Source organism: Botryllus schlosseri, chromosome 3 (assembly GCF_051294905.1).
Source record: "Botryllus schlosseri isolate E-star chromosome 3, Bs_hap1, whole genome shotgun sequence".
Taxonomy (NCBI): Eukaryota; Metazoa; Chordata; class Ascidiacea; order Stolidobranchia; family Styelidae; genus Botryllus; species Botryllus schlosseri.
In genome coordinates, this window is record NC_137238.1 from 4,348,091 (window position 1) to 4,369,226 (window position 21,136).

The 21,136-nt window shown below is 42.5% G+C and overlaps 2 protein-coding genes across 2 annotated transcripts; one reads left to right on the forward strand and one right to left on the reverse strand.

Moving 5' to 3' along the window:
* Positions 1 to 1,725: 1,725 nt before the first annotated feature.
* LOC145435488 (uncharacterized) lies at positions 1,726 to 9,228 on the forward strand. The gene is made up of 6 exons (XM_080312767.1): positions 1,726 to 2,553; positions 2,648 to 3,923; positions 4,009 to 4,094; positions 4,211 to 4,870; positions 7,759 to 7,972; positions 8,480 to 9,228. Exons 1-6 carry the CDS (start codon positions 1,726 to 1,728, stop codon positions 9,226 to 9,228), a joined length of 3,813 nt encoding a protein of 1,270 aa, XP_080168893.1.
* A 517-nt stretch (positions 9,229 to 9,745) lies between these two features.
* LOC145435633 (neuronal pentraxin receptor-like) lies at positions 9,746 to 19,170 on the reverse strand. Its single transcript, XM_080312931.1, has 5 exons — positions 18,053 to 19,170; positions 16,537 to 16,595; positions 14,812 to 14,887; positions 14,179 to 14,268; positions 9,746 to 11,178 (listed from the first exon to the last, which is right to left on the reverse strand). The coding sequence occupies exons 1-5, from the start codon at positions 18,132 to 18,134 to the stop codon at positions 10,556 to 10,558; spliced, it is 930 nt and encodes a 309-aa protein (XP_080169057.1). The 5' UTR covers positions 18,135 to 19,170; the 3' UTR covers positions 9,746 to 10,555.
* Positions 19,171 to 21,136: the final 1,966 nt, after the last annotated feature.

Here is a 21,136-nt window from a genome sequence, read left to right on the forward strand (position 1 = left end):
CATAAGCATTCGTCCGCATAATGGGATGAAAAAGATGATATTGATATGGAAATGCGATACTAATCCTATGTTTAATCGAACAGCACGGTTTGGAAAATATCATGGTATGGCGCACTCCCCCATATTATAAGGCCCGTAGTTTAGTCGAAGAGCAATACGGAGAAGTTGTATAGGATACGGAGTTAACACTTTGCGCGATTAGAAAACGTGAACAAAAATGCCATATTGTGTAGCTTTATTTTCGGAAATAAAAGGTATTACTACACTTGCTTTTATACTTCAACATGTATGTTATCCAGACAAAAGAGCTGATATCAATTATAACTCAGAATATATGATACTGGGAATTGAAAGTGAAATATAAATACTAATTATAAAAGCGGATATTGTATTTCATAAGTCTTTGGTCCAGAAAGTTTCACAGGTGATATGCTAAAACAGCTCTAAAACTAAGAAAAGTTAGATTCCACTTTTCCAGATTAGGATACGCCATGAACTGCTAGTATTGCGACGCGGGAATCGGATATTTCGGCGACAAGCATTTCACGGCTAGTCGGTTTTCACGTCGGTCTTTACGTCTACTCGATTGATTGTTATTTAATTTGATTGGTTAATTTAATTGTCGCGGCGTCCGTTCTCGTTTTTCTTCATGTCTCACGGTTCCTGTTTCATTTCTCGTCAATCGACTTCTATATCGGACGAGCAAGCAATCTTGTGAATCTCGCCATTTAACTATATTCTGAACAAGCTATTCCGTATTGTATGTTCTGGACTGCTTGTATTTGAAACAGAAGAGATTTGAGATACACAACGCTTGCTCGTACCCATTGCCAGATTTAGTGTGCAGCAGACAGGATCCCGACACCTGATAAAGCGCCACTCATTGATTTCAGTGCCGCGTCGGAACAATTCACAAGAAGTCTATTTAAGCCGATATCTTCGATACGCTCTTCGATTCAGGCATCGCATGTGCAGTCTACATTCAAGACTCTTCTGCCCTACGAAGAGCGATAGACCCTGCTCGTCACTAAATCTGTTAATACTTAAGGAGTTTCGTTACGTTTGAGATGTCGTTTGTGAAATCTCCAACGGATTCTCACAAGTCTCCAACCTTGGCACCGACTTGGAAGCATCCAGCTAAGATGACGGTCGACGATTTACGATCCGAGTTACAAGTTCTTGGCGAAGCTACCAGTGGAAGCAAAGCTGTATTGACAGAGCGATTAAGAAAAATCCGCGATTCCAACAAACCCTCGCAAAAGAAAGAGTCGACGCCCTCTCCATTGAGCACCACTGAAAATCCATCTGAACTGGTCATGCTTTTTCAGATGATGAAGCATCAGCAAGATCTCGATCGTCAGCAGCAGCAATTAGATCGTGAAGCTGATCGCCGGCAGCAGCAATTAGATCGTGAAGATGCCGACCGCAAGTTTCAGTTGCAGCTTGAAGAGCTCAAGCAGAGACAGGTGCTGGAGCGTGAGGAAAGCGAAAGACGGTTTCAACTGCAACTGGAAGAAATTCGACAGAAGTCATCAAAAGACCAACTCAACTCGGGCCACCCATCGGCAAGTAACGGCGATCCATGTCTATACTGAGGTCATTATAAGAAGATTCAGACGTATGCATGCCGAAGTTGTCGAGTCTTTGCAAGCGCTTGAAAATAAATATCGGAACCCCACCTCTTTCGAAGAGATCAACGTCTTCATACGATCAGTAGATATAGCAATGACCGATCTCAAGACATTCGTTGATGCCAAAATCGACCAGCTTAACGATGGTGATTTAAAGACCGAAATCGTTGATGGCATGAGAAGCTCGAAAGAAAGTTATCTGGCACACCTCCCTCTTGCCAAATCGAAATCTGCATCACTTAAAGCTGCCGAGGATGCCGAGAAAGCCGCCGGATCGCTCCCCAGTGGAATACTGCCACCTACATTCAACGGCGACATTTTGACATTTCCCTCATTTTGGGAGTCATTCGAGCCACTGGTTCACGAAAATCCAAAGGTCAGTCGGTTTTACAAAATTACTTATTTAAAGGCGGCTCTCAAAGGATCGTCATCCGGCCTTCTTAATGGGTTCCCTTCGACGGCCGTGAGTTATGAGCCTGCCGTGGACGCTGTCCTTAAAAGGTACGGGAAGAAACAAGCCATAGTTAGAAATCACATCAAAGACTTGCTGCAAGTTGAGAAAGTCGAATTTAAGATCGATAAAGTCAGGAGGCTACTCGATGCCGCCACTGCAAAAAGGGCGATATTAACGCAGTATGACGTCTCTTGGGACCAACTGTTTACACAGGTACTCGAGTCTCAGCTGCCGGGTACGCTGCGCGAACGTTGGATCAGGAAAATTAGTCCTATGATCGATGACGATGAAGTTCCTGATTCCGATCTCTTGTTCGAATTTCTGACTACCGAGTTGGCGACGATGGAGTCCTTGCAGTCGCAGAGTGGGCGTCGCCCTACTGACGCACGTGACAAGCCGCAACATAAAGATAAACTGACTAGTTGCGTTGCCGGTGAAGTTGAAAAATCGTTTTCTGCGCAATCCCTGGTAACGCAATCCGTAACGCCATGCTGTAGCTACTGCTCGAGTCCGCATATGTTAAAATCCTGTGACGAGTTTTTGAATTTGACTCCCCCCCCAGCGAATGGCTGACTTGGTCATGAATAAGCCTGGAAAAGTATGTTTCAGATGCTTATCTCCGAAAGGGCATGAAGGTCATCCGAAGACATTCCACCAATGTAAGGAGCGTTGTTCCGTCGCGGGCTGTGGGAAACCCCACCACGAATTGCTACACGTTTCTGGGGAACCATTGGGCGACGTCAAGTGTATGGTTTCAACCATTGGCAAGCCTCTTTCCGCCCCTGTTTTGCGAGATGCGGACATCGACACATTACTGCCTACTGCGTTAGGAAGCATCAACCACAATGGCGAAAGGAAACAGGTTAGAATCGCATTCGACTCTTTTTCCCAGAAGAGCTTTGTAACCCGTGGACTAGCAGATTCAATGAAGCTAACGCCAACTAAAAGCGATTGCGTGGACATTAGTGGATTTGGAGGTAATTCTGCTTCAAGTGTTGTGGACGTTGTAAAATTCACGCTAGAGTCCACTGATGGCTTTGAAAACGTTAGTGTTGAGGCTTACGTTCAAGAAGGCGTGATTTGTGCGCCTTTAAGAAATGTAGATCTGTGCGCTTGTCAAATTTCTCACTTAGACGGTCTGAACCTTGCCGACCCCCTTCCAAGGAATAATGGGACCATTGTTATTCTTCTCGGAGGGCGATACTATTTTTCGCTGATGCAGGGAGAGGTGATTAGTCCTGATGTTCCGGAAATGGGGCCTTATGCGATCAAAACTATATTTGGCTGGGTGTTGGCGGGTCCTTGCGTTAAACTGGAACAAGATAGGAGTAACACCTCTAGTTGTCTACTTCTCACAACTACACCAAATCACGATTCATTGAAGTCAGATCCATGGCAGTCGTTGAACGACAAGTTGGAAAGATTTTGGGATCAAGATAGCATCGGTATTTGTGACAAGAAGACTATTCCTACTGCAGAGGAACGGGATGCCGTGGAACAGTTCGAAAGGTCGGTACAGTTTGACGGCTCTAAATACGTTGTTTCCTTGCCATTCAGACGTGACGTGCCGGATTTGAAATCCGATTACCGCGAGGCCTATTCAAGATTGCTTTCAGCAGAGAAGACGCTGCGTAGGAATCCTGAGAAGTCGCGAAACTACGACGCCGCAATCATGGAATATGAGAAAAACGGGTTCTCGAGAAAATTAACTCAGGACGAGTTCGAAGAAATTGGTAAGCTCCCTCATTACTTTGTCCCGCACCACCCGGTATTCAAAGAATCCAGTACCTCCACTAAGCTTCGCATAGTATTCGACGCGAGTGCTCGAGATTGCCAAGGTATGTCACTGAACGACTGTCTACTCAAGGGGCCGAACTTACTACCTGATATTGCGTCAGTGTTACTTCGTTTTCGTACTCACAGGATTGCGCTCAGCGGGGATATCAAAAAGATGTTTTGCCAAACAGGTGTTGTTCCAGACCATCAAAGGTACCAATTATATCTTTGGCGTAATTGTGACTCTACTCGACCACCCGATGTTTATGTTATGACCCGGGTTATGTTCGGCATTACCTCCAGTCCGTTTCTTGCAATTCAGACCATTCTGCATCACTCTCGTTTGCAGGGAAAGGATGCGGAAATTTCGAACATAATTGAGAAAAACATGTACGTAGACGATGTTCATCTTGGCGGCGATAACGTTGACGAAGTACTCGCATTGCAACGCCGATTAGTTGATTTCTTTCGGGCAGGTGGATGGACGTTGGTCAAATTTGGATCGAATAGCCGTGAGTTGATCGAACAAATTCCGAAGCACGCACGATTGCCAAACTGCGAGCTGGATTTAGACGATGCTAAGTGTGGCGAAGCCTCTTCGTTAGGGCTGAAATGGCATACTCTTGATGATCTGATGTATTGTAATGTGACTCCAAAACTCTGCGAACAAGACAAATTGGTTACTAAAAGAACCATGCTGAGCAAAGTCAGTCAAATTTATGATGTTTTCGGGTATTTTGCAGCCTTTGTAGTTCGCGTCAAGATTCTTCTCCAGGATTTATGGAGAAAGAAATTGGATTCGAACGATGAAGTCGATGAAGTCACAGCCACCAAGTACCGTCAATGGACAGAGGAACTGGCCTCGCTTGAATCTATAAAGATACCAAGGTATCTATTCGTTGGGCTTCTTGGTTTGAAGAACATTCAACTCCACGGATTCGCCGATGCATCTGAAGCCGCTTACGGCGCCGTCCTATACCTCAGAACCATGCAGGGCTTCGGAGCAGCCGTAAATTTGCATTGCTCCAGCTCCGGCTCCGGAGCTTTCTTCTATCATACAATAGCTCCGGCTCCAGCTCCGGAGCCGCATTATCACCACTGCTCCGGCTCCAGCTCCGGCTCCGGCTCTGAAAACTATCGAAGGTGTTTGTCTATGTCAGGGGTGGGTAACCCGCGGCACCCGGGCCATATGTGACCCGTGAGAAGGTTTTGAGTAGCCCGCGAGCTAACTTCCCATTATGTTATCGAAATCCTATTATATGATCGAAATTGAATTGCTCAGCTTGTGAACTTGCAAGGCTAACCAAAAATATGATTTGTCTGACTGCAACACTTGGGATGTTGATGACTAAAATATCAGTTACGACGCATTGGCAGATCCAGGGTCCAGTCACATTTTTAGTAAATCGTCTTACATTACAATAAACTAAAAGAGTAAGTAAAATTTTTCTTCACGCTTCGCGTGTTTAATAGTCACACGATTTCTTTTTTTGTAGTCTACCCCCTCCTGAAAATGAAAAAAACGCCTGATTTAGCCGATTGAGTCTAATTATATTCGCAATTACGAGAGAAAGTCTTCTCGCGTTCGCGCTCGCAGAAAGATCGTCGACGATGAAATGTAGGCAAAAAATGATTGTCGTATATTAGCGGAAATCTTCGATATCGATAAGTCCAGATGTCGAATAGTCCTGTCCTTGCAAACTGAGCCCAGCAAGCGGTATATAGTCGACCCACAATATACCCAAGTAATAATAATATTAACTTTGAAAATTTTTCGCGCCTGGCGCGGCTAGTGGGCAGCGCACTCGTTCGTCAATTTCATGTGGCCCTTAAGCCGAAAAGGTTGTCCCCCCTGGTCGATATAGATTACTAATTTATCCGTAGGTTAGTTATCTATAGTAATCTAGAGTCTGTCAGCCATCAGTAACATCGGATGCAGTAACAAACACATGGGTGTCGCCGTGCCGGTTTGTGACGTCATAATGAATACTTGGCAATTGTCGATAACATCACAGTTGCACTAGAACGCACTTTACTCCATGCCATTGCTGTGTACAGCATTAAAACTCTGATGGGGCGTTTTAACACTGGCATTGCACTCGTTAACATTAGGCCTTACAGCTCAATTCAATCTTTAAATATGCGATTATAGTATTCAACTGTAACTGTGGTAAGAGCAATGTGGGCGGACATCACGACATCATCAATAGAAATTCGATTTGTACCAAATTGTTCAAATGGCCAACGGTTTGACGTTCGATATTGGTGCACTCGTTACCAGTCCATCCGGTGTCGATCAAGTTTATCGGAATATAATATTTTCCCCTTTAAACGAATCGGATAATCGAATTGAACACTGCGCCATGCACATTGCGCCATGCCCATAACGAATTAAACTATGCCATAAGCACATTGCACAATGCACATTTACAAGTCACAGTGCGCGATAATGCGGGAATACTAGAGTATCAAGCAGACATCAAGAATGAATTTACGAAACAGATGATTACAAATTGGAAATCGTGATTCAAATCAGTAATTTGTCTCTAACATAAAATACCATGGGGTCCTTACATCGCATTGAGTAGCTCGCACCGCGTCAATTGTTTGCTGAGTGTAACGGCGTTTTGGGCTACTCTTCTGCCATCCCCTATTTACGCTCGAAAATCCTCACGGGAGTGAATGACGATCATGCGCAGTAATGAATTCCAATTCGCATGTATAATTGCATACACAATAACACTGTCCATTTCGCGGCCCGATTAAAGAACTATATCGAAAGAACGAGTATTTGCTCATCCGATTTATAGCAACGATGAGATGGAATTTCTCGGCTCGTGCTCGTCATATCTAGCCTACATGTGCAACGAAATCACGATTTTATCCTCTCTCCCATTTCGCATAATACATAGTGATCATTATTTTCGAACCGTACAATTGACCAACAAGGTTGTGCTGGTGATGAAATTGCGGGTGTGCCGAATACCCACAATATTCATAGGCATATTTAGCATACCGAGGTTCGGCACTCATGTATGAAAATTGAACACTGAACATATGACTGCTCTGCTGTTAAATCCCAAGGAACATATGGTTAGTCGGAAAAGGTAGCACCAAAGAGGGAAAGATTCTTAATTTCGCGATGGCCTGCTGTTGAATTATCTGAACTCAGCAGATATGGTTGTTGCATATATAATAGCGTCTTATGAAATACGTCGGAGCCGGAGCTACCCCTCAAATAACTTGCTCCGGCTCCGGCTCCGGCTCCGGCTGAATTTTAAGTAGAGCTCCGGCTCCGGCTCCAGCTCCGGTCAAAATGCACGGCTCCGGGGCTCCGGCTCCGGGCTCCGGCTCCGGCTCCAAAGCCCTGGAGCCATGGACGAGGAAGGTACAGTAGTGATTCGTTACCTGATGTCGAAAACGAGAGTCGCTCCTTTGAAAGCGATGTCCGTTGCGCGACTAGAACTAATGTCGGCTCATTGTCTCGCTAAACTAGTTCGGTATTGCTTAGACGCTTGGTCCTCGGTTCTAACTGTCGACAACATTTATTTGTGGTTAGACTCGCAGATTGCTCTCGCCTGGCTCGCCAAGCCGAGTACATACTGGAAAACCTTCGTGAGAAATCGAGTGCAGGAAATACATGATCTTGTCTCGCCGGACGCCTGGCGTCATTGCCCCGGTTGCGAGAACCCAGCAGACCTACACAGTCGAGGCATGAGTCTCCACGACTTGAAGTCGAGTAGCGTATACTGGTATGGACCGCATTGGCTAGTTGAGGACGAGTCATGTTGGCCAACAAAAATTTTACCTAACAATATGACTTTGGACGCCCCGTTGTTGGAAAGTGCAAGTAATGTCCTTGTTGCTCTTATTAAAGATTCGGTTCCATTTTTTGAGAAATATTACAGCGACTTCAACAAGATCGTTCGTATCACCGCGAGAATTCTTCGTTGGAAGAACCGCAACTTTTCGGCATTGGACCCGCATTGCAACGACGTCCTAATTGGACCGAATGAGTACAATCTTGCCAGAGATCATTTATGGCGCCTCGTACAGCAATCCGAATTCGCAGGCGACTTCGACGATCTTCAAGGTGGTAAAGACGTGTCGCGTAAGTGCATATTTATCAACATGGACCCTCAGTACGATGATGATCGCAAATTAATCGTAGCAGGAAATCGTTTGCTACTATCCGATTTACCGGAGTGCGCGAAACATCCCGTAATACTTCCTTCAAAACATTCTCTCGTCGAAAAATTCATCTTGCATGTTCATACTACGAATTCCCACTCTCCACAGGATACCACTATTGCGATCATCCGCGAGTATTACAGTATTATCCATATTCGGGGCGAGGTTAGGCGAGCCCTACGTAAATGTATCACATGTCGACATTGGCGCACGAAACCCTTGACCCAGAAAATGGGAATACTGCCCCCAGAAAGAATTTGTGTAGCTCCTGCATTTTCAGAAGTGGGTCTTGATTTTACGGGACCCATTTATATCGACACTGGTACCAAAACTATGCAGAAGGCGTACATCTGTCTGTTTACCTGTCCCCACAGTAGGATGGTTCATTTTGAATTAACGAACAGTATGTCAACTGAAGAGTTCTTAGCTGCATTGAGACGCATGATGAACCGAAGAGGTTGGTGCAGAGAGATAATCAGCGACAACCAGAAAACCTTTAAGAAGGCTGAGAAGATCATCAGACTATCCATCCGTGCGCTATTCAAAGGTACTGCTGATAACGAAAAATTGCAGAAGTTCATGACCGACAATGGTATTCACTGGAAGTACATAGTAGAGCGTGCGCCCCATCGCGGAGCGTTCTACGAGAGAATGAATCGCTCCCTCAAAGAGCCACTCCGGAAGATATTGGGTAAGGCCAGTCTAACCTACGTTGAAATGTATACCGTACTTACAGACATCGAATGCGCACTCAATCAAAGGCCGCTGACCTATTTGGGAGCCGACTCCCGGAATCCGCAGGCTATTACGCCGGCTCATCTCTGCATTGGACGTCCGCTCGGTCAACTGCCGTACTTGCCTACACGCGCCAACATTACGAAGCGGTTCCGATATCTGCAGACACTGCTCAAACACTTTTGGACAAGGTGGAGCAAGGAGTATCTGCCTTCGCTGCTTCGACGAAACAAATGGAACATTCAGCAACGAGCCCCGAAGATAGGAGATGTTTGCCTTATTGCAGAAGACGGGCTAAATAGACCGAGTTGGCTCACGGCACGAGTCATCGATACGATTGAAGGCAAAGATGGCCTTGTAAGGACGCTCAAGTTGAAAACGGCAAAAAGTATATTGACTCGTCCCATTCAGAAAATTCATCTGTTGGAACCTGTTGACTGACTACAGTCGGTCAAGGGGGGGAGGATATTGCGACGCGGGAATCGGATATTTCGGCGACAAGCATTTCACGGCTAGTCGGTTTTCACGTCGGTCTTTACGTCTACTCGATTGATTGTTATTTAATTTGATTGGTTAATTTAATTGTCGCGGCGTCCGTTCTCGTTTTTCTTCATGTCTCACGGTTCCTGTTTCATTTCTCGTCAATCGACTTCTATATCGGACGAGCAAGCAATCTTGTGAATCTCGCCATTTAACTATATTCTGAACAAGCTATTCCGTATTGTATGTTCTGGACTGCTTGTATTTGAAACAGAAGAGATTTGAGATACACAACGCTTGCTAGTACCCATTGCCAGATTTAGTGTGCAGCAGACAGGATCCCGACACCTGATAAAGCGCCACTCATTGATTTCAGTGCCGCGTCGGAACAGCTAGATTACGATATGATAGGGAAATGCTAGATTGCTAAACATCAGTTTCAAACGTTATGATGAGCCATATATATACTGTGATGTAATGTTTGATATGGGCAACGGGAGACAATGCGGTGTGAACTGAACCATGCCAACCCGCTACCTAAATTATATTCACCGAAACTTTCGTGAAATCAAGCTGGTTACTCCGTATCCATGGAGCGCGACGAAAATTCTGGGCGTTACTCAATTTTTATGAAAATTAAATGTTGTTACTCCTTGAAAATAGCCCCGAAATTCCTCAGGCTATCTTCCTGATTGGGGGATTAAACTATTTCTACTTGACAAACTGAAAATAGCGAAAAGTAAGTAAGTAGATCACAAAAAATTACGAAGTAGAAGTAGCGAAAATCAGATCTACTTCAGTAAGTACCAGAAGTAGAGGAAAACTACTTGGGTACTTCGAAAAAGTAGAAGTGCTTCGTTACTGACCACCTCTGATAACAGGTTAGCTTTGCTGGTTACGTAACCGGGAAGTCCGGTACTGTGGTTTGCAAGTTTTTAATGCCAAGATGTTTACTCAAACAAACGTTCATAGGATAGCGGTTATCACGAGTCTCTCGAACACTTGGCAACCATAGAATGACTTTATGGCATATATTATGTCATCAATAGCTTTAACGATGATATGACATGTGTTGTACGTTGTTATCGTCTATTGGGATAACAATCCCAAGTCCATTTCAGGGTGACAGAGTCAACTACAGCATTTAAAATCATCATTTTTGAGCAATAAAATATGATGAATTGGATACTTGATGAATTTTGGAAACGCCTGTTCTAAAGTCTGAATCTTTGCATGGCTGCCCCTGCTCACGACTAACTTCATTTTAGGCGTACACGGCTTCAGTGTTTCAATAGGTTGATATGTTACCAATCACGATTGAAGTCGACTGGTTGAAAGTGACTATTGAATCGTGGACGCGATTGCAATCGGATCGACGTAAGATATCAATTTCGGAGGAATTCAGAGCGCTGTTCCAAAGCTGAAATCTTTCTATGTCACCCCGAAATCCTTGGTGATGGTCCCTAGGTTTAATGGACCATTCTGTGTTTTCATCTTGATCCAAATTCTGTCCCAAGATAAGATCGCCGCCGCCGGGTATCTCGTGTTGGGAAATGTTGACGCTGTTCACGGTACCGTTGATGTACACGTTCATGAATGTAGCTGATTTCACAACGCACAAATGCGTACGATATCGTAAGCCGTAATTACTGACATTACATGGTACCTCTATAAGACGCGAGTTCACATTGATTTTAGTAACGTTTCGCGGAGCCCATACGACGAAGGTGTTGCAGTTCTTTGATCGAGACTTGCAATAGCTCACAATCGCTTGCTCTTTTGTTGTGGATTGATTTGAATTTCGCACCCACATGCATGCTGTGAACGAAGTAATATTTGGCAATGTGCCTTTGTATTTTACGTAATGCAGATGTTCGCCGTTCGGAAAGCGGAAGCCAGATGCACCGCACGCTGAAATGAGGAAGGAAACGTTATTCAATTCACTCATCTCATGTCGCAGTAAAACGGTGAGAGAAGTATTCAAACCATTTCATCAATACTCATTCGGCACAACCTCGAAATCATTTCCAGCTCCAAGAGAATTATAGACCCTATGGAACGGGAAAAAGTTTCCATCACTAACTCATGTTGCTGCTGTGCACAATTTCAGGAACTTACAATGGCAATGCAATATACTGGACCGCCATTACCACAAGTGATATTTCGTGAAATCATTGTATTCTTTGCGATGACCTAATTTGATTAATTTAGAGCACTGATTCTTAACCTTTACAAGCTTAGGGAACACTTACGTTATCCTGCAAGCGTTCGCGGAACCCCAATTTTTCTCCGAGTGATAAAACAAAAATATACAATAACTCTTCTAACTTCACATCCAATTAGGTGTGCATTTAAAACAAATGGTTGTTTAAAAACAATGTTAAAAACTTGCTTTAGTTTGAACAGTGTTTTAAACCAAGGCCTGTGAAAATTCTTTTTTTTAAATAATTTTGTAATTATGCCGTAATTGTGTAAATACTTTCTAAAACATGATGTTTACGGACGACTATTACCATCCGATATAGCCGACTTAAACGACATGGGATGGTTGGAGCCCTCGAATTAGTCGATTCAACAGCCATATACGTAGAGATATAGATGATTGGTACGGAAGGAATGTTCTGATGATGAAGACCGCCGACCGTAAAAATGCTGCAGGACGATGTAGTCGTGGTTAAAGATATTTTTATCCCGTATATGACAGTGGTTGGATGCCTATTTCTTCAAAGGAGCTATGTTCAACTTATATTTTCAATTGTGAATATCAATCCACTATGACGTCACAATGGGATATGCGTGATGTCATGGCTTGGAAAAATAAAATAAAAACATGGCCTTGTTTTAAACGTGTTTGTTTTAAATTGATTTTCATTTTAAACCTAACCTTAGATCCAATACATTATTATGGATTACTGATGCATTAATGTATCGAGCATCAACCGAGCAATTGAAGAAACAAAGCCATCACACAGAACCAAAACATAACAATTAATATTTATTACTGAAGAGTGTGATTGCTGCTGTTCCCTTTCAGATACCAGTTCAGGAATACGAGACTGCATTCTGGTAATGTTTTCTTATTGTTCGGTCGAAACGTAACATCGCAATACCAATTTCTTAACTACAAATGTGATCATCTACATCGACTATGCCTCTATTAAGTGTGCCATTGCTTATGAGGTGCCACCACAGCAGTCGGAATTCGATTACTGTTGTGGCCTGATAACCCGCAACAAATGATAGACAAGACGGGCGTATCGTGAAAAATAATATGGATGAAATAAGTGTGCTGATTCTTGACCTGAAGAGCACCACTGAAAATGACTCAGGGAACCCATACTGTCTCAAGGAAGTCGGATCAAGAACCGCTGATGTACAGGTATAGGTCAGCGTTGTGTACAAGAGATCATTGATCAATAGGGCAAGTTTTTGTTGCACCAAAATCGCGACAAAGTTACACTTAATTCTAACAAAAGTTGCTGTAAAATGTTGAATTTATAATTTTGCTAAATTATTAGGGTATGAGATACTCGAAAGTTTCGTTGTATAACCCAGTTTCTGCAGAGCTATAAAATTTGCTACTTTCCCATTCCACGGACGCTGTGGCGAAACCACCAAGAATTATCTTGTTCCCGATAGACACCAAGACGATGACGCAAGGCGGAAATAATTTTTCTCAAAAAATCCAAACAGCAGAGCGATAATCCACCCCCCTCCTAAAACAAGTCAAGTGCCACACCCCAAACCCCTAGGTCTGCAAGCGTGACCCAAGGCATTGCAGAAAAACTCACTCTCAATATCAATAGCATGAAAAGGCGACCCAGTGAAAATCGAATTTTCGACGGTCTCGCCTGGACGTTCGTGAAGTGGGAAACTATCTCAATTTTAAACGACAGAATTAATACAGCGATTTATTTACATATTGTCCGGGCACGGTTGTGTTTGACAGGGGTAGTTGAACTTCTTGTTTGCGAGCCATTGTGTCACAGTTAACAGTGAGATGCAACTAACACATCATAGCTCTTTGTTGTGTAAATCAACGAGACTCTATGCTTGGGGTACAGAATTTTAATATACATTTTACTAATATATTCATGACAGAAATATAATACAACCCGAAGCTTTTCGAGCTGACACTTTTCAGGGGTAACCATCGGCGAATGGAGAATTTCAAAAACATGCATCAAGCTACATTGCATACAACCAATTGTGACGTCATAGAAACGAACAATATGAAATAAAGGCGAACCGTAAACGCAGCTAGTGGCCAATTTTTAGATTGATTAAAAATTCCTTCTGCTGTCACAAACGCGGTCGGTGGATTTTAATAAAAGTCAGACAGATGCAAAGGAGTGCGGTCTCTAATGAATATAGAGAATCTTACGTCGTGATAGTTTTTAGCGCCAGTTGCATTCTCAGCCAAATGCTTGCCGATGACAGAGGTCATAGCCATGGGCTGATCGTGTTTCAGTAATCGTAGATTAGTGACGGCTGCAAAGCAAAGAGAATGGAACCAAACTAGATGTAGTTCATAACATGTTTTTTAAATCACTTTTTTACATTTTTGTGCTATATTTGATGAAGTTCACAGTAAAAATTGGCATGAAAAATAGAGAAAAGTTGCAAAAAGTTGGCGCAATAAAATCCCTTCAAACAGCTGAAAACTTCATAGTACATAGATTCTGAGTATCTAGGAAGCTGCCGGAAACTGTAAAAAAAAGTTACAAAAGTTGCAAAAACTTGCACTATTGATCATCTGTTGGTTGAGAATCAATATATGAATACCGCAAGCAAGATTTCAGCATATCAACATCGATTTTAAATATATTATCCAAGTCCCAGCCTGGTGATAATTTCAAGTTAGCATGATGACATTGGCGGATCAAACGATAAAGCTATTTATATGTTTACCTGAGTGTTTCGTGTCCAATGTGTCCATGTCATTCGTTTTCTTGACGATATCAGGAGCGTCGAAAGCGATCCTTTCCAGTTGCTTTGTAACTTGTAAATCGAAATAGAAAATTGAAATTTCAATTATAAAATTCAGCACGAGTTTATTCCTTTGATCCCTAATGTTACTAATGCCAGGAAATATACAACTTATATACTATTGTCGGATAAGTTGTATCGAGTCCGTCTTATTGTGTGGGATATTCATGGTGATATCCGACTAGATTGGTCATTTATACGGGCCGATATTCTTTATTATGATTCCATAACCGCCGACTTGTACCGCGGCCCACACATTGTCTTTTTGAAAACACCCATACGCGGGTCATATGGCGTGGAGGAGTCTAGAGTAGTCGGACTCGAACGCTTAGGCAAAGCTATTGGTGTTGCTGATGTTGATCACATTAGTATGCTACGCTATATCGACACTGTCGGTCGTGTATTTTTAAATATATTATCAGCATCTTGATTGTTTTAATACGCCAATACTAATATATAATGTATATTGATGATGCATTTTGTACATTAATTTGGCATTCTTTCAACCAAAAATCAAAGCCTACAATACACTAAACTGATCCAGCGAAAGTATACCTGGCGGTCGATGACGTGCTTTGTCGGCAACTCGTTTCCTCAAGTCATTTTTGATATCATCAATTTTATTTTCGCCCTGAAAATGCTCATAAATTGAATATTTCCTTCACTTTTTTTAGTCGATGTTACCTATGCGATATACGCTGTGCAGCTGTGTGAGGGTTCGAAATTTCGCATTTCGATTACATATAAAGCGTACGGCCGCATTCCAGTGGAGACTCGTCATGGCCCATATAGACGACAAATACTCATGTTAAATTGGCTACTGAAAATTTCACACCGCGGAGAGCCCTTGAGGTGTTCTGTGTTAGCGCTGCATGATTTCTCAAGATCATATACTTTGCGTACACATTTTCTACTTGTAGAAGCAGAACATTTCTCCAGGCTTACTATGTACGCACCCAAATCGTAAGGATAAATGTCAGAAAAACTGATTGGGACTAGGTTACTAGTCGCGCGAAGCGCGAAAATCTTTTCAACCTATTGAATGTATTTCATCGATAATGTTGGTAGTTCCACATATTACTGTCCAAATATTATTCATTCTCAGCGCACATGATCAGATTAACCGGTAGAGCTTCGAAAATTCTGGGCACAATATTAATGATGCATATTACGGTTTTTATTAATCACTTTGTTGCTTGTTGGTATTTCTTGACCTCCCATCAGGATTGTCGGTATAGCAAAATGTAATGGAATCGCCCAAACGTACCAAAACAACCTTGATTCGTGGACGCACAGGATTCCAATTTGATATTTTTAATGGGGTGCATCACTTCCCTCTGCGGTTCGCATTTGTACGGCGAGGCTCAGATTGCAAAGACACTGTAATATTGGAAACGAAAAAATCCAAGTCACCCCGAATCGCGCCGAGCGTGAAGAAAATTGTTAGGTTGAATGAAAATCTCTAAAAGATTTTGAAGTCAATTCGTAAATTCAAATTGCATATTGACGCCCGCTAACACGCGGTAATGTAATTATGTGTAGACGGCCGCAACGTATAATTAAATGCTAAATACTAATCAAGTCTTGAGTTTACCGGACTATCGTACAACACAGCGGTTCTCACATTCGACCCATGAGTCCCCTTGGCTACGCCCCTTCTATTATGTACACTGCGCTATTTATAAGCTTGTCGCATGAAGTACCAATTCAAAATGTCTGAGCTGCGGGTTCGTCGAGAATCATTATAGACAGATATGGCGTTAGACAGATATGGCAAGCTGAAAACATGTTAATTTCACCCTGTGCTACTCCAAAAGGAACCAAAAGTTCATTACCAACGGTTAAATGAAGAGTAGAAACATTGCATGAGCTATGACATCACAAAAGGAATGTCATTACAAGCTGGGTACACTTCATATGAACATTGTACGATATAGCACATCCGGTCAACACGTTCTGAAGCATAAACTTGCGTAGGCTATTTATTGTGATAGCTAATCATCGCTCCATTGTAATACTATCTGGTACACCCCAGTACACTCCATCCGAGTAGTACACTCTTTCACAATTATGATACACCCAGTGAAGAGCCCTGTTCTATTAGATACGGTGTCATATTCGTACTGTATACTTTACGTGCACTCTATACTGTTCAATGTGTTCATTTACGCGCATGCGGAGCTATTGAGGAATGGACGATAGGCACTCATTGCGACAGCAATATAGCATATACTATTAATTGCAATGCCATATGGCATCATAAACGAATATGAAACCAACCTGGCAATTTCCCTCGGATGTCCAACGTCCCTTCGCAAAGCGCCTTATACAGAAACCCTCTGCAATAATTGCACGAATTACGCCACTTACTGCGAACATACGATAATGCTATACATTGGCATGCCTACAGGCTACAGCAAAGATAAGATTATCAAAGTAGGTTGTTAGTAATGAAGTACTAATACAATTTCGGAGCAGTCAAGTGTCCTATTACTGGATTGGTTGTCTATTTAGCCTACTTTCTCTTCTAGTGTGGAAATATATTAGATGGAACCAATCACTTTGCATCACTGTTTTGAGGTACATTATCACAGGAACCTAGCGGAATAGCCTCTATATCAGGGCTGGCCAACCTTTTCAGCCAAAGGGCCACATTCGATTGACGAACTTTTGTGCGGGCAACTATCCGCGCGAAGCGCGAAAATTTTTCAAAGTTCATAGGTCAATAATATTGTCACTTGACTATATTGCGGCCTGCTGTATATCTTTGGGTGAAGTTTGCGAGGGCTGGGCTATTCGGCGCATGGACATATCGATATCGAAAGCTGCGACCAACATGCGTCAATCATTTCGTGCCTAGGTTTTATAGTCGACGGTCTTACTGCGAGCGCAAACGCAAGGTCGCATGAGTTGAACGACACTTTGTCTCGTAATCGCGAATATAGTTAGACTCAATCTGATACATTAGGTGTTCTTCAATTTTCACAAAAGGGCAACAATTTTTAAAACAAGAAATCAAGTGACAACATATTGCGCTAAGCTTATAGAAATTTTTTACCTTTGATAAATCTATCGCAAATTATTCTGCTTTATTGTAGTGTACGAAGATATAGGCTACCAATATGTGAATAGTTGATGGACCTGTCAATGAGTCGAAACTGATATTTTAGTCATCACTTCTCAAGTGTTGCGGCCAGACTAATCAAATTTTTGGTTGGCCTTGCAAGTTCACAATCTGTGCAATCCATTTTTGATGATATTAGAAGTTCCGGAAATTACCTCGCGGGCCACTCAAAACCTTCTCGCGGGCCACATGAGGCCCGCGGGCCACGGGTTGGCCGGCCCTGCTCTATATCATGTTGACGTAGTCGATGTTCCGAGTCTCTAAATATACTTATATGGTCATTGGTTATTATGTCGTAGTCGCGAAGATAGATCTCACGATATCGAAAGTAGCCACAGCTACAGGTAGGCGACCGCTCGACCAATCTATTGTTTGAAAGTACTTACTTGATCACTTTTTGGACTTTTCATTCTTTCCTTCAACTCGAAGTAGTATTTACATATCTTTGAAAGTGTTACTTCTGCTTTTAATTGAGCTGAAATTTACGGCAACTGCCTCTAAATATTTTGGGGTTGCCGAATGTAAATAAATGTGATATATTTCTGTGGTGCCGTTAGATTGAAGTCCGACACACGCGAAAATTTGATTTTCAGTTATTATCATATTTAGAACTTATTTATTCACACTGAAGTAGACTGTTGTTAACTATTTTATCGTTATCAGGCTACTCACGCCGTGTGCAGAGCGCAGTTCCGACTATCACCATCGCAACCGCTAGTCCATTCTTGATCGACAATTTCTTCAAAGCATTCATCCTGCTGCGTTGAAACGAAATGCAGTGGCACGAAATTATTTCCGTTCACCTTTTGATGGAAGATGATACAAGAGAAATTCAGCAAATGTTTTCCCACAATCTATCAAAAGGTCTCTATTTCCTGGTCGCGACTATACGCAGTCGCTAGTTAAAACTGCGAAACGAATGGTGAAATAGGCGCCCGGGTATTTGTAACGTTTGAGTCAGGTCGCGATGTTGACAGAACTCTATTCTCGGATTGAATAGATTGGGAATGCTGACGAGTGATAGGCTACATAATAAATTAATGAGACAATGGCCAAAGGACCACTTGAGATTTTCGTACCATTGCGCGGGCCATCACTTGAATGTTGATGGCATTTTGTAGTTGTCCGATTGGACAGACCGGATTAGGTGACGATGAAAAATGACTGACCTGCTACGCATTAACGAAATGTATGACAGTTATGTCATTATAACTCAGGGTGCAACTATTTCGCGCGAAACGCGCCAATTTTGCTAATTCAATGAATGAATTCCGTCAACAATATCGCTATACTTGCATATATTGCGGGTCGCATCTGTATACCGCTGGCCCGCTGGCTACCCCAATGCGTCGGAACCGATATTTTAGTCATCAACATCCCAAATTTCACAGTTTGCTTAATCAAAAGTTTGGTTGGCCTTGTAAGTTCAAAATCAATTGCTTGGTAAATTATTTTTTGCAAATATTACAAATTTCTAGAGTCACCTCGCGAACCACTCAAAACTTTCTCGCGGGCGAAAGTTGGCCTGCAGGCCACTGGTAAGTAACTCCGCATGTTCGAAAAAACGTTCGATATTGACATGCCGAGGCTTCGAGATCACCGTCACCGAACCTTTATGCGCACATAACCGCAGACGCATGGTGGAAAGGAGTCCCGCAGAGGAAATTTAAGAGCCCCGTGATAAAATGCGAATTTGGAATCGTGTTCGTCTCACGAAATAAGATTTTCTTTCATTATGGTTTGGTACGCTCAAGCTATTCCAATACATTTGGAGCCGCATCAATTCTACCTAGACCGCTAGAACTGTGTTGACCAGTGTTACCTAACATTTTTGGATGCCGCAGCCGCATTTCAAACTTAAGAGTACGTTTGGAGCCGCATGAAAACGTTCGAGAAAACTTAAAGGTAGCTAACCTATACCTCTGGATCCCACCAACCAGCTAATTCAAAAACATACACATTGCGCATGGACTTTTAAAGATTCTATATTTGCTATTTTAGCATTGATAGACGCAGATTGGCGAGTACTATGCATTGGCATAAACTGAAAATGCATATCATTACTACAACATACCGATGTGGCGATATAGCGCAGTGGTGTATTCCGTAGCTGCAACACCAATGGGTTGCGGGTTCATGTGCGACCGACGTCGACTTCAGGATTCCTATGCCTAGGTGTTAGAGGTTTATCTAGGCTCCTCCTCGCCACCTCACCCGCGTAAGCGGTATCTTACTAAAAGCCTAGAAGTGGTCCGTGCTTATGAGTCGTCAGTTACGGAATAAAAATGAAGAATATCGGCCTGGTGTAAATGACCATAGTAGTCGACCAACACTATGAGTACTGCAAAACAAACAACATACCAGTATGTCGCTATGTGATAGCTCTTCATACATTCCAACACTTGATGCACACGTTTGATTATACGCTGATTAATATTGGACTTATTACAATTTATACTTGAATATGAGTCGTTATATCGATGTTAGTAAAAATCCGTGGAAATTTTCTTTTCGCAGAGACGGCCCTTAAAGGTCGATGACCAGCAGGACGCAAGATATGTCCTCATATGGTGGGCATTCATCCCTACGTTAGACGCTTGTCTGCAAAAATTATCTTTCCCGGTTTTCAGAAGCGGTCTTGGGCGGCTTCAGACATAACTGTTATCCCGTATTGTTAGCATTCATTTACAGAAATTGACTATAACTATTCATAAAACAAACAACATCTGTATATATATATTTTTTCATATTCCGAGGTCAATCAGAGCCGTACGCGTAAGGGTAGCTTGGAGCCGCATGCGGCTCTGATAGCCGCGGTTGGGAATCACTGCTGTAGACAAACCAACCTCAGCGTGTGACATCCCAGCAAACACAAAACCGTAAAAGGATCATCCGGGATCATCTCGATTAGGTTCTGATTTTCTAAGTGTCGAGGGAATGTCTAAAATACGTAGTAGGATGGTCTTGTGGTAATATTCAATCAGAATAAATTCATGCTCGGCGTTGTTCCATCTCATGCATTAGGCTTCGTTATATCCGGTAGTTAACCTAATAATGCAAATTTTCTATCTCTCGCTGGTATGACTAAAATACGTAGAAAGGATGACTTTGTCGGTACATTCAATCACGATGAATTCCCATCCGGTTTTGTTCGATCTCATGCAGTAGCTTCGTTCTATCCATTAGAAAACAATGTTCTCCCTTCGTTTTATTGCGTGAGGATGTCACCGGTGTTGTATATTCGTGTTGTTGCTCTAAGGTCGAACAGTTTTGTTTTCTTCTGATATATATGATCTTCATTATATATATGTTCGCTCTTTCGGTAATCTCGCATGTTCAACGAGTATGGCTAATAGTTTTATTCAGAAAATAACTAAATAAAGTGAGATGTTGTACGTTTGGGAATATGATTATCGATGCGTGACTTCTAGAATATTTCGGCGATTCAAATTTTACGTCATCGCGCCGGACAAAGATTTGACGTGCAACAGGTCGCAGCCAGGCATAGTTCGCTCTTTCTGTATGGTAAATGCCGTAAATATATAGGAATTGTGACTGACTGAGGTAGCGGGTTAACGGTATATACGCAGTATCATATAGCTTATGGGGTATTTCGAATTGCCTGTAGTATATGATGCCTAGAGCTGTTTGACTTTCTGCAAAACAGGTGTAGACAACTATAGGAAAGTTTCAGCTTTTCCAGGCTAGAATTAGAGCTAAACCGTTTTTTCCGAATTAGATTACAATTATATTGCT